At 42.8% G+C, this 12500-nt stretch overlaps 1 protein-coding gene across 2 annotated transcripts in view; it reads right to left on the minus strand.

Moving 5' to 3' along the window:
- The window catches only part of trpc5a (transient receptor potential cation channel, subfamily C, member 5a), a gene marked incomplete at both ends in the record, with an annotated part of 171682 nt that overhangs the window by 28840 nt on the left and 130342 nt on the right, over positions 1-12500 (minus strand). For both annotated transcript variants that reach the window (XM_083640792.1, XM_083640791.1), the window contains one exon: positions 9306-9427. In XM_083640792.1, the coding sequence (XP_083496918.1) occupies positions 9306-9427 (122 nt within the window). The remainder of the gene's footprint in view (positions 1-9305; positions 9428-12500) is intronic.

A 12500-nucleotide genomic window follows, 5' to 3' on the forward strand; every position in this document is an offset into this window, starting at 1 on the left:
AGAATGTCAATTTTGTATGTAATATCTTGAAACTATGCAAGTTGTTTGATGTCTTGAAACTATGCAAGTTGTTTGACCCCACGAAGAATAGTTGCAGCTCTGCTGTAGCTAATGGGGATCTTAAATAAAGACAAAGACACACACACACACACACACACACACACACACTATGCGGCCCTATCGAAGTCAATATCAAAGGACACATGCGCAGCACACGCACACGCACTATGACGTGCGCAAACTACATCACGCGTGACAACAAGATGCGTACTGTAGCTACTTACAGCGTGTGCACGTGTGACCACTGTTGGAGAAATATTGTTACACGTTCACACACACACGCGTTCGCATTCTTGATACTACGCCACCGGAAGTTTATCTGCATTACGCACAACAGTCCGCGTGAAACGCGTCGCGTAGTTCCACCCTGACCAAAAATATTACCCACAATCCCATGCGCCCACATTTTACAACATAAATTGCCCAATAATCCTCATGAACAGCATTTAAACATGTAATAATGGATATATGAGTCGGCAAAACAGTTTTTGTAATTGTTTTATTTTATTTTATTTGGTGAATGAATGACACCATGTTACAGACACAGACCCACCAGGTTTAGTATAAATAGTTTTTCGATATGATTCCCGTTTTAAGTTCAACTGACCGCTTGCGGCTGGATGGGCAAGTTGGTCAACAGTACAGACCTGACAGCATGAATGATGATTGAATGATCATTATTGTACTTAAGTATTAAGTATTAAGTATAAGTATATTCTAAGTAATATTTTGGTCACTGGCATGAACTGGATGAAAATGGAACATGGAACTAGAATAAAATAGAAGCGAACTACGCGACGCGTTCACGCGGACTGTTGTGCGCGATGCAGATGCACTTCCGGTGGCGTAGTATCAAGAAAGCGAACGCGCGTGTGTGTGTGTGTGTGTGTGTGTGTGTGTGTGTGTACACTTAACAAAATGTATCTAAGAGTGCCACACCTGCACACGCTGTATGTAGCTACAGTACGCATCTTGTTTTTTTTCTATTATCTTCATGTATGCGTTTATGCATGCGTTCGCAAAAAACGCGTTGACCGTTACAAGTCAATGGGGAAACTACATGACACGTCAAGCGTTGCTTTGCTACACAGGCGTCAAAGCATGCGTGTGTGACACGTTCAGTCGATAGCTGCGCATGTTTATTGAGGCGTTTGGACCTCCATCCTCAGGCTCACAGCTGGGACCAGCAGATCGGTGTTTCCTTGCCCGATCCAATTTGGTGTTGTTAAACAACAACCGGCAGCTGACGTGCATGGTATTTAGCCTGATTTTTTCTTAAAGTAGCATCAATACCACCACCTTCATCCAGCCTTGCTGGATCCAGGATCAATGGCATTTCCTGGATTTCATGAAACATTGGTATGTTGGTAGCCAGCATGGCATAGCCATCATGTTCAAGGGTGTAATGAGTTCGAGGTGATGTTAGGTCTCCGTCTGTTCTGTCTTTTTGACAAAGACAACATTTAGACCAGTCAGTTTGTCTTTTCGCAAACATGGAGTTTGAATGTGCCATTTTGGGTTTTAATTAAGGCCGAGGGGCTATCCTTTTACCACATTAACCAATAACACACATTCTTGTATGGGATACAACGAGGTTCAGTTATTATTGGTTAACCTACACCTAGCCCGATCATTCATCCAATGCCATTTAAGTCCCGTGTGATCTGTACACCTTCCGGGTAACTGAAGCCCTGTTACCCTTGGCTCGGCTCTCCCGCGCTGGCACACCCTGTCAATTCAGGTGCGGCTATCTAACTATATCTACTAACTACCAACTACGGTTTACTAGCTAATGGATATGGGACTGTCAGACAGCATTTGGGACACTAAACTAAACTACTACAACTACAAGTCTAATAAAGCAGTAGTCTAGATCAGCTGACACTGAACCCCATGCTGAGTTACACAGCAGTGATGTCACCAGTGTGCCCTGGTTGTGTGCTGACATTCACTCTATTGCATATGAATAACATTTTCATATTACCAAATTAACTTAACAACAATCAATGGTACAAATGTTTTGCTCTCCCGAGTCTGTAAAAGTAATTATATGCTGTATCTCAAGAACCGTAATAGATACAGACATGCGCCTGGTACCAAAAGATCCGCAATACCCAACTTTATATTCAACTTTAGTACATTTATGGGGTTTAAAACCAATGCATTTCGAGTTATAAAGGAAAAACCACATTTTTGGGTGGACATCTTGGATTTTGGGGCCGCCATCTTGTAATTTTGCGTGGCCAGCGGTATTTTTTAAAAGAGTGGGATTTGAAGAGTATATGTACCAAATTTCATGCTTGTATCACTATTTGAACGATTCTTGCTATATTTGCAATTATCTGCTCTACTATATGAAGTTCTACATTCATCTTGCATGTATCCTACATCAGAGCTTGCTTTCTGTATGAAGTTCTGCATTCATCCTGCATGTATCCTACATCAGAGCTTGCTTTCTGTATGAAGTTCTGCATTCATCCTGCATGTATCCTGCATCAGAGCTTGCTTTCTGTATGAAGTTCTGCATTCATCCTGCATGTATCCTGCATCAGAGCTTGCTTTCTGTATGAAGTTCTGCATTCATCCTGCATGTATCCTGCATCAGAGCTTGCTTTCTGTATGAAGTTCTGCATTCATCCTGCATGTATCCTGCATCAGAGCTTGCTTTCTGTATGAAGTTCTGCATTCATCCTGCATGTATCCTGCATCAGAGCTTGCTTTCTGTATGAAGTTCTGCATTCATCCTGCATGTATCCTTCATCAGAGCTTGCTTTCTGTATGAAGTTCTGCATTCATCTTGCATGTATCCTGCATCAGAGCTTGCTTTCTGTATGAAGTTCTACATTCATCCTGCATGTATCCTACATCAGAGCTTGCTTTCTGTATGAAGTTCTACATTCATCCTGCATGTATCCTGCATCAGAGCTTGCTTTCTGTATGAAGTTCTGCATTCATCCTGCATGTATCCTGCATCAGAGCTTGCTTTCTGTATGAAGTTCTGCATTCATCCTGCATGTATCCTGCATCAGAGCTTGCTTTCTGTATGAAGTTCTGCATTCATCCTGCATGTATCCTACATCAGAGCTTGCTTTCTGTATGAAGTTCTACATTCATCCTGCATGTATCCTGCATCAGAGCTTGCTTTCTGTATGAAGTTCTGCATTCATCCTGCATGTATCCTGCATCAGAGCTTGCTTTCTGTATGAAGTTCTGCATTCATCCTGCATGTATCCTTCATCAGAGCTTGCTTTCTGTATGAAGTTCTGCATTCATCTTGCATGTATCCTACATCAGAGCTTGCTTTCTGTATGAAGTTCTGCATTCATCCTGCATGTATCCTACATCAGAGCTTGCTTTCTGTATGAAGTTCTACATTCATCCTGCATGTATCCTGCATCAGAGCTTGCTTTCTGTATGAAGTTCTACATTCATCCTGCATGTATCCTACATCAGAGCTTGCTTTCTGTATGAAGTTCTACATTCATCCTGCATGTATCCTGCATCAGAGCTTGCTTTCTGTATGAAGTTCTACATTCATCCTGCATGTATCCTGCATCAGAGCTTGCTTTCTGTATGAAGTTCTACATTCATCCTGCATGTATCCTGCATCAGAGCTTGCTTTCTGTATGAAGTTCTACATTCATCCTGCATGTATCCTACATCAGAGCTTGCTTTCTGTATGAAGTTCTACATTCATCCTGCATGTATCCTACATCAAAGCTTGCTTTCTGTATGAAGTTCTACATTCATCCTGCATGTATCCTGCATCAGAGCTTGCTTTCTGTATGAAGTTCTACATTCATCCTGCATGTATCCTGCATCAGAGCTTGCTTTCTGTATGAAGTTCTACATTCATCCTGCATGTATCCTACATCAAAGCTTGCTTTCTGTATGAAGTTCTACATTCATCTTGCATGTATCCTACATCAGAGCTTGCTTTCTGTATGAAGTTCTACATTCATCCTGCATGTATCCTGCATCAGAGCTTGCTTTCTGTATGAAGTTCTACATTCATCTTGCATGTATCCTGCATCAGAGCTTGCTTTCTGTATGAAGTTCTGCATTCATCCTGCATGTATCCTACATCAGAGCTTGCTTTCTGTATGAAGTTCTACATTCATCCTGCATGTATCCTACATCAGAGCTTGCTTTCTGTATGAAGTTCTGCATTCATCCTGCATGTATCCTACATCAGAGCTTGCTTTCTGTATGAAGTTCTACATTCATCTTGCATGTATCCTGCATCAGAGCTTGCTTTCTGTATGAAGTTCTACATTCATCCTGCATGTATCCTGCATCAGAGCTTGCTTTCTGTATGAAGTTCTACATTCATCCTGCATGTATCCTACATCAGAGCTTGCTTTCTGTATGAAGCTCTGCATTCATCCTGCATGTATCCTACATCAGAGCTTGTCTGCATATGGTCAGTGGCAGCTCTCCCCATTAATTAGCCTTATCGATCGCTGATCAAGCAGCCTATTATCTAAAACAAACCCTGAGACTCATCCATATTCAGCCTCTGCCGCTCTCAGCAAACACACACTGAATCTGCGTGTATGTGTGTGTATGTGTGTGTGTGTGTGTGTGTGTGTGTGTGTGTGCGTTTGTGTGTATGTGTGTGTGTGTGTGTGTGTGTGTGTGTGTGTGTTGCAGAGGTGCCATAGAAGCCCTGATTCAACATTTATTATTTTACATTATTCTATATTTGCAAATTTGCCCATCACACACACACACAGACGCACACAAACACACGCACACACACGCACATACACACGGCCACATGCACAGATGCACGCACACACACATACATACACACACACACACGCACAGACACACATACACACACAGAACAAAACCCATTACTATTCCCCTTGCCTCCCAGTCACTGCTCCACAGTCTCATTCATATGTAACAGAGAGGACGCAGAGAGGACTCTCTGAGCCACAGTCTTATTCATGAGGACGCAGAGAGGACTCTGAGACACAGTCTCATTCATATGTAACAGAGAGGACGCAGAGAGGACTCTCTGAGCCACAGTTGTAACAGAGAGGACGCAGAGAGGATTCTCTGAGCCACAGTCTCATTCATATGTAACAGAGAGGACGCAGAGAGGATTCTCTGAGCCACAGTCTCATTCATATGTAACAGAGAGGACGCAGAGAGGACTCTCTGAGCCACAGTCTCATTCATATGTAACAGAGAGGACGCAGAGAGGACTCTCTGAGCCACAAACCTCCATGTCGTTATCTGGACCATCCACGGATAGGAGAACGTTTGAGTTACGGCTCAAAACCAATACCTCCAGATGATGCAAAGTAACGATGTTCCCCTCTCAGATCTGCCATGGTGTGTGTTTTGTCGGGACACTCAAACAAAACTGCATGTATGTAAACCTCACAACACCAACCTTTGAAGCACTTGTCAAAGCTGTGTCTTAAGGTTCCACCTACATTTAGGCAATTTAAGTCGTTGGTTTGGTTCAGAAATATCTTCAAGACCAAAGTTCTGTTTACTGGGGGACCGGGCTCAAATACCAAACATATCCAAGTGTGAGTTTTCTGTTATTATTATGGTTAAATAACAGCAGGGAGGGAAAGAGAGAGATCTAGGTCCCCTAGGCCAGTGATCCTCGAACCTTTTTCATATCAAGGACCGCTATTTAGCCCACATCAGGGCAACGGACCCCCATTTGATAAGATTGTGTCTCTCAGACCCAAATCTGAAACTAGAACGACCGCAACGCGGACTTATGCTTCCGCCATTAGTTCATTCTTAAGTCCAAATCGCCATTTGAGGCAAATTGGATGAAATTCCGTCAAGGCGCTCCTGAGATGTTGTGTTACAGAGCTTGGAAATGGGGTGTGTGAGGTCACAGTGACCTTGAACTTTGACCATCAAAATGTAATCAGTTCATCTTTGAGTCCAGGTGGACGTTTGAGGCAAATTCGAAGAAATTCGATCAAGCCGTTCTTGAGATATCGCGTTGACGAACTTGGGAATGGCGTTCGTGAGGTCACAGTGACGTTGAACTTTGACCACCAAAATGTAATGAGTTCATCCTTGAGGCCAAGTTCATGTTTGAGGCAAATTGGAAGAAATTCCATCAAGCCGTTCTTGAGATATCACTTTAACGAACTTGGGAATGGCATTCATGAGGTCACAGTGACCTTGACCTTTGGCAAAGAAAATCTAATCAGTTCATCCTTGAGTCCAAGTCGATGTTTGAGGCAAATTTGATGAAATTCCGTCGAGGCGTTCCTCAGATATCGCGTTAACAAACATCGGACGGACGTACGGACGGACGGACAACCCGGATCCATAATGCCTCCGGCCTGGCTATCGCCAGCAGAGGCATAAAAATGTAATATCTCTAGATGTGATTTTGTCCAGAGCTCCATGACTGTTTATGTCATAGGTAATGAGATAACAGACTGTCTGTATTGTAGGTAGAGAGATAACAGACTGTCTGTGTTGTAGGTAGAGAGATAACAGACTGTCTGTGTTGTAGGTAGAGAGATAACAGACTGTCTGTGTTGTAGGTAGAGAGATAACAGACTGTCTGTATTGTAGGTAGAGAGATAACAGACTGTCTGTATTGTAGGCAGAGAGATAACAGACTGTCTGTATTGTAGGCAGAGAGATAACAGACTGTCTGTATTGTAGGCAGAGAGATAACAGACTGTCTGTATTGTAGGTAGAGAGATAACAGACTGTCTGTATTGTAGGCAGAGAGATAACAGACTGTCTGTATTGTAGGTAGAGAGATAACAGACTGTCTGTGTTGTAGGTAGAGAGATAACAGACTGTCTGTATTGTAGGCAGAGAGATAACAGACTGTCTGTATTGTAGGTAGAGAGATAACAGACTGTCTGTATTGTAGGTAGATAGATAACAGACTGTCTGTATTGTAGGCAGAGAGATAACAGACTGTCTGTATTGTAGGTAGAGAGATAACAGACTGTCTGTATTGTAGGCAGAGAGATAACAGACTGTCTGTATTGTAGGTAGAGAGATAACAGACTGTCTGTGTTGTAGGTAGATAGATAACAGACTGTATTGTAGGTAGAGAGATAAGAGACTGTCTGTGTTGTAGGTAGAGAGATAACAGACTGTCTGTATTGTAGGCAGAGAGATAACAGACTGTCTGTATTGTAGGTAGAGAGATAACAGACTGTATTGTAGGTAGAGAGATAACGACGGTCTGTATTGTAGGTAGAGAGATAACAGACTGTCTGTATTGTAGGTAGAGAGATAACGACGGTCTGTATTGTAGGTAGAGAGATAACAGACTGTCTGTATTGTAGGTAGAGAGATAACAGACTGTCTGTATTGTAGGTAGAGAGATAACGACGGTCTGTATTGTAGGCAGAGAGATAACAGACTGTCTGTATTGTAGGTAGAGAGATAACGACGGTCTGTATTGTAGGTAGAGAGATAACAGACTGTCTGTATTGTAGGTAGAGAGATAACAGACTGTCTGTATTGTAGGTAGAGAGATAACAGACTGTCTGTATTGTAGGTAGAGAGATAACAGACTGTCTGTATTGTAGGTAGAGAGATAACAGACTGTCTGTATTGTAGGTAGAGAGATAACAGACTGTCTGTAATGTAGGTAGAGAGATAACAGACTGTCTGTATTGTAGGTAGAGAGATAACAGACTGTCTGTATTGTAGGTAGAGAGATAACAGACTGTCTGTATTGTAGGTAGAGAGATAACAGACTGTCTGTATTGTAGGTAGATAGATAACAGACTGTCTGTGTTGTAGGTAGAGAGATAACAGACTGTCTGTATTGTAGGTAGAGAGATAACAGACTGTCTGTATTGTAGGTAGAGAGATAACAGACTGTCTGTATTGTAGGTAGAGAGATAACAGACTGTCTGTATTGTAGGTAGAGAGATAACAGACTGTCTGTATTGTAGGTAGAGAGATAACAGACTGTCTGTATTGTAGGTAGAGAGATAACAGACTGTCTGTATTGTAGGTAGAGAGATAACAGACTGTCTGTATTGTAGGTAGAGATATAACAGACTGTCTGTATTGTAGGTAGAGAGATAACAGACTGTCTGTCTGTATTGTAGGTAGAGAGATAACAGACTGTCTGTAATGTAGGTAGAGAGATAACAGACTGTCTGTGTTGTAGGTAGAGAGATAACAGACTGTCTGTGTTGTAGGTAGAGAGATAACAGACTGTCTGTAATGTAGGTAGAGAGATAACAGACTGTCTGTGTTGTAGGTAGAGAGATAACAGACTGTCTGTATTGTAGGTAGATAGATAACAGACTGTCTGTATTGTAGGTAGAGAGATAACAGACTGTCTGTATTATAGGTAGAGAGATAACAGACTGTCTGTAATGTAGGTAGAGAGATAACAGACTGTCTGTGTTGTAGGTAGAGAGATAACAGACTGTCTGTATTGTAGGTAGAGAGATAACAGACTGTCTGTATTGTAGGTAGATAGATAACAGATTGTCTGTATTGTAGGTAGAGAGATAACAGACTGTCTGTATTGTAGGTAGAGAGATAACAGACTGTCTGTATTGTAGGTAGAGAGATAACAGACTGTCTGTATTGTAGGTAGAGAGATAACAGACTGTCTGTAATGTAGGTAGAGAGATAACAGACTGTCTGTATTGTAGGTAGAGAGATAACAGACTGTCTGTAATGTAGGTAGAGAGATAACAGACTGTCTGTGTTGTAGGTAGAGAGATAACAGACTGTCTGTATTGTAGGTAGAGAGATAACAGACTGTCTGTATTGTAGGTAGAGAGATAACAGACTGTCTGTATTGTAGGTAGAGAGATAACAGACTGTCTGTATTGTAGGTAGAGAGATAACAGACTGTCTGTATTGTAGGTAGAGAGATAACAGACTGTCTGTATTGTAGGTAGAGAGATAACAGACTGTCTGTATTGTAGGTAGAGAGATAACAGACTGTCTGTATTGTAGGTAGATAGATAACAGATTGTCTGTATTGTAGGTAGAGAGATAACAGACTGTCTGTAATGTAGGTAGAGAGATAACAGACTGTCTGTATTGTAGGTAGAGAGATAACAGACTGTCTGTGTTGTAGGTAGAGAGATAACAGACTGTCTGTAATGTAGGTAGAGAGATAACAGACTGTCTGTATTGTAGGTAGAGAGATAACAGACTGTCTGTATTGTAGGTAGAGAGATAACAGACTGTCTGTATTGTAGGTAGAGAGATAACAGACTGTCTTGGTAACAGACTGGTATGGTACTCACGTTGAGAAGGCGTTGTTCTGCTTCTCACAGCGGATGCCCTTGCAGTTGTTGGGCTCCTCGGAGGCCTTGGTCTCATAGTAGAAATACAGCTGGTTCAGGCCGTTAGCGAACGCCAGCAGCACCTGGACACACGCACGCACGCACGCACACACACACGCACGCACGCACACACACACACACACACACACACACACACACACACACACACACACACACACACACACACACACACACACACACACACACACACACGTTTGGCATTAATATTACAAGTTGGACATTTCATCGATGTTATATTTATCTTATCTTTTTTCTCCAAAGAATATATATTGATTTAGATTGTATTCAAAACATAAAAGCTCCCTCGTGCTTCTCAAATATAGAGGGGAAGCAACCTCCTCTGCCTCTATGGGCGAGCCTCCACTGGCGCTGGGTCATAAAAGCATCTCTCTATCTGATGATTCCTCTTCAAATCAACACAGACTGTGGACTCAAAGTGTCTCTGCAACATAAAGGCTATAGTTAACCAGCTCAGTGGCCTTGTGGTTTGAGTGTCCGCCCTGAGACTGGGAGGTTGTGAGTTCGATCCCCAGCCGAGTCATACCAAAGACTATAAAAATGGGACCCATTTGCCTCCCTGCAGCTTGGCACTCAGCATCAAAGGGTTGGAATTGGGGGGTTAGATCACCAAATGATTCCCGAGCGCGGCACTGCTGCTGCTGCTCACCACTCCCCCAGGGGATGGGTCAAATGCGGAGAACAAATTTCGCACACTCAGGTGTGTGACAATCATTGGGACTTTACCTTTACCAGTATATGCAACCTCAACCACAACATTTTGCAGACTTTTTTTTTCAAACTCACAAATTCACCTTAAGACCTTGAAATGATCAACTTCATTTTAATTAATACTTTTACAGACTTTCGGGGCGTGCCTTAAGCCCTATTCGCACGGGACTAGCATTACCTGGGGACCTCATGTGATTTAGATACTGCTCTGATTTTATTTTTTCAAAAGTTGTGTTTCAAGAAATAACAGACTGTGTCTACTTTGTATTTGTTCTGCTGGTCTCTTTTCATCCAAACATTAAACTTGAGGTTCCTTCGTTCTTATCGTTTCGTTAGATTACCTACTTATTTTTGTTGTCGTCATGATTTTATTTTGAAGGCAAAGTCACTAAACCGGAAGAGAAGTGAAACCACTGCTAGCTGCTGCGTGCAGAGATAACAGAGATGTTCCAGCGTGCGTGTGTGTGTGTGTGGTCTGTGTGTGTGTTTGTGTGCGTGTGCGTGTATGTGTGTGTGTGCGTGCGTTTGTGTGTGCATGTCTGTGTGTGTGTGTGTGTGTGTGTGTGTGTTTGTGCGTGTCTGTGTGTGTGTGTGTGTGTGTGTGTGTGTGTGTGTGTGTGTGTTTGTGCGTGTCTGTGTGTGTGTGTGTGTGTGTGTATGTTTGTGCGTGTCTGTGTGTGTGTGTGTGCGTGTTTGTGCGCGTGGGTGCGTGCGTGTGTGTGTGTGTGCGTGCGTGCGTGTGTGTGTGTGTGCGTGTGTATTTTGTAAAGCTGCTGTTGTATTAGTGCAGAGTGATGTGGTCTCTGTGTTGAGATTGAGTTGAAGGCTTTATGGAGTCAAAGTATTCACATGTGGATTGTGTCGCGGGTCAGGATTTCCCCTGAGGACGACTTAATGGCTTCTGAATGTAATCAAAAGGGCTCTGCGTCCTTGTCCCTGTGAAGGGCACAGTACAGCACAGTACAGCACAGTACGCTGCACTGCCTCCTCAGCACAGATGGAACGGTTCATTCAACTTGTAAAGTTCAGATGCGTAGGCTCGCCCCAAACCTTTTCTTATATATGCCTCAGACTGACATCTTATATAGCCTCAGACCGACATAACATCGTCACTGATGACATCACATAATTAGCTAATTAGGGCAATCCCCTAATAAGAAAATACGCCTCCATCATCACTGATGACGTCATCACTGATGGCGTCATCACTGATGACATCACATCATTAGCTAATTAGGGCAATCACCTAATTCAAAAATCTGGCTCCGTCAGGTCACACGGACGGGTGCCCTTTACACACCCTGAAGGTTTCAGCCCGATCGCAGGTAAAACGGCATCGCTGTGGCCGAACACATACTAAATGTTATATACATCAAATATCCAGTAGCATCCTTCCCAGAGACAGCCATAGTGTGTGTGTGTGTGTGTGTGTGTGTGTGTGTGTGTGTGCGTGTGTGTGTGCGTGTGTGTGTGTGTGTGTGTGTGTGTGTGTGTGTGTGCGTGCGTGCGCGCGTGTGTGTGTGTGTGTGTGTGTGTGTGTGTGTGTGTGTGTGTGTCTGTGTGTGTGTGTGTGTGTGTGTGTGTGTGTGTGTGTGTGATGTTGGGGAATAGTTTCATGTCAAATCTGATTTTGTGCCTATGCTTCTCCCACGTGTTTCAAATACGTTTTGGTTACTGCGTGCCTTTGAGTTTCGACGTCTGATGTGCGTCTGCTCAGACGAGCTGCCACGATGCCAAAATTGACTATTGTCTGATGTAAGATGAATTTATTGTTGTCATGGCAATGCTGACACATTCCAATTTGAGCGTTCAAATATTTAGGTCGCAGGTTTCGGGGTCTTATTTGATGTTTTCTATGCTTAAATGTGTATAGATATTTATGAAACGTGATACCTATAGCTTCTGAACTGTGTAAGAATGTACGTCACTTAGCTCTCAGTTGGGAACTCTGTATACAAATGCCGGTAAACAGGAAAGTACGCAACCGACCGGAAATTGGATACAATCCCGTTACATTATTTATTCCCGATGAATATTATTGAGTGAAAAATGTTTGTGCGTTGCTTGCACGTTTTTTTTTTACCACCCTCACGCTTGCTGTCCACCTAATCTACAGGCATGCAAAAGTACCGTTTTATTGTTGTTCTAGATCAGAATATGAACAATGCAGCTTTTCACTGTTCACACTGAAAACAATAGTTGTGAGCCCCACGTGTCTTTTTTGTCACTTTTCTTGTAACTAACACCTACCAGGCGTTAGTTAGCCTGACTGACAGGAAGCTGTGGGGATAAGCTCTGCTATTGGCTCAGACCATTTCAGTCGGAGCGAAGAGAAATCCCTTTTCCACTCCCAGCGTGTCGCTCTCAAATGCCTAAACAACAACAACAACAACAACAACAACAACG

The sequence above is a fragment of the Poromitra crassiceps genome (genome assembly GCF_964638095.1).
Source record: "Poromitra crassiceps genome assembly, chromosome: 7".
Taxonomy (NCBI): Eukaryota; Metazoa; Chordata; class Actinopteri; order Beryciformes; family Melamphaidae; genus Poromitra; species Poromitra crassiceps.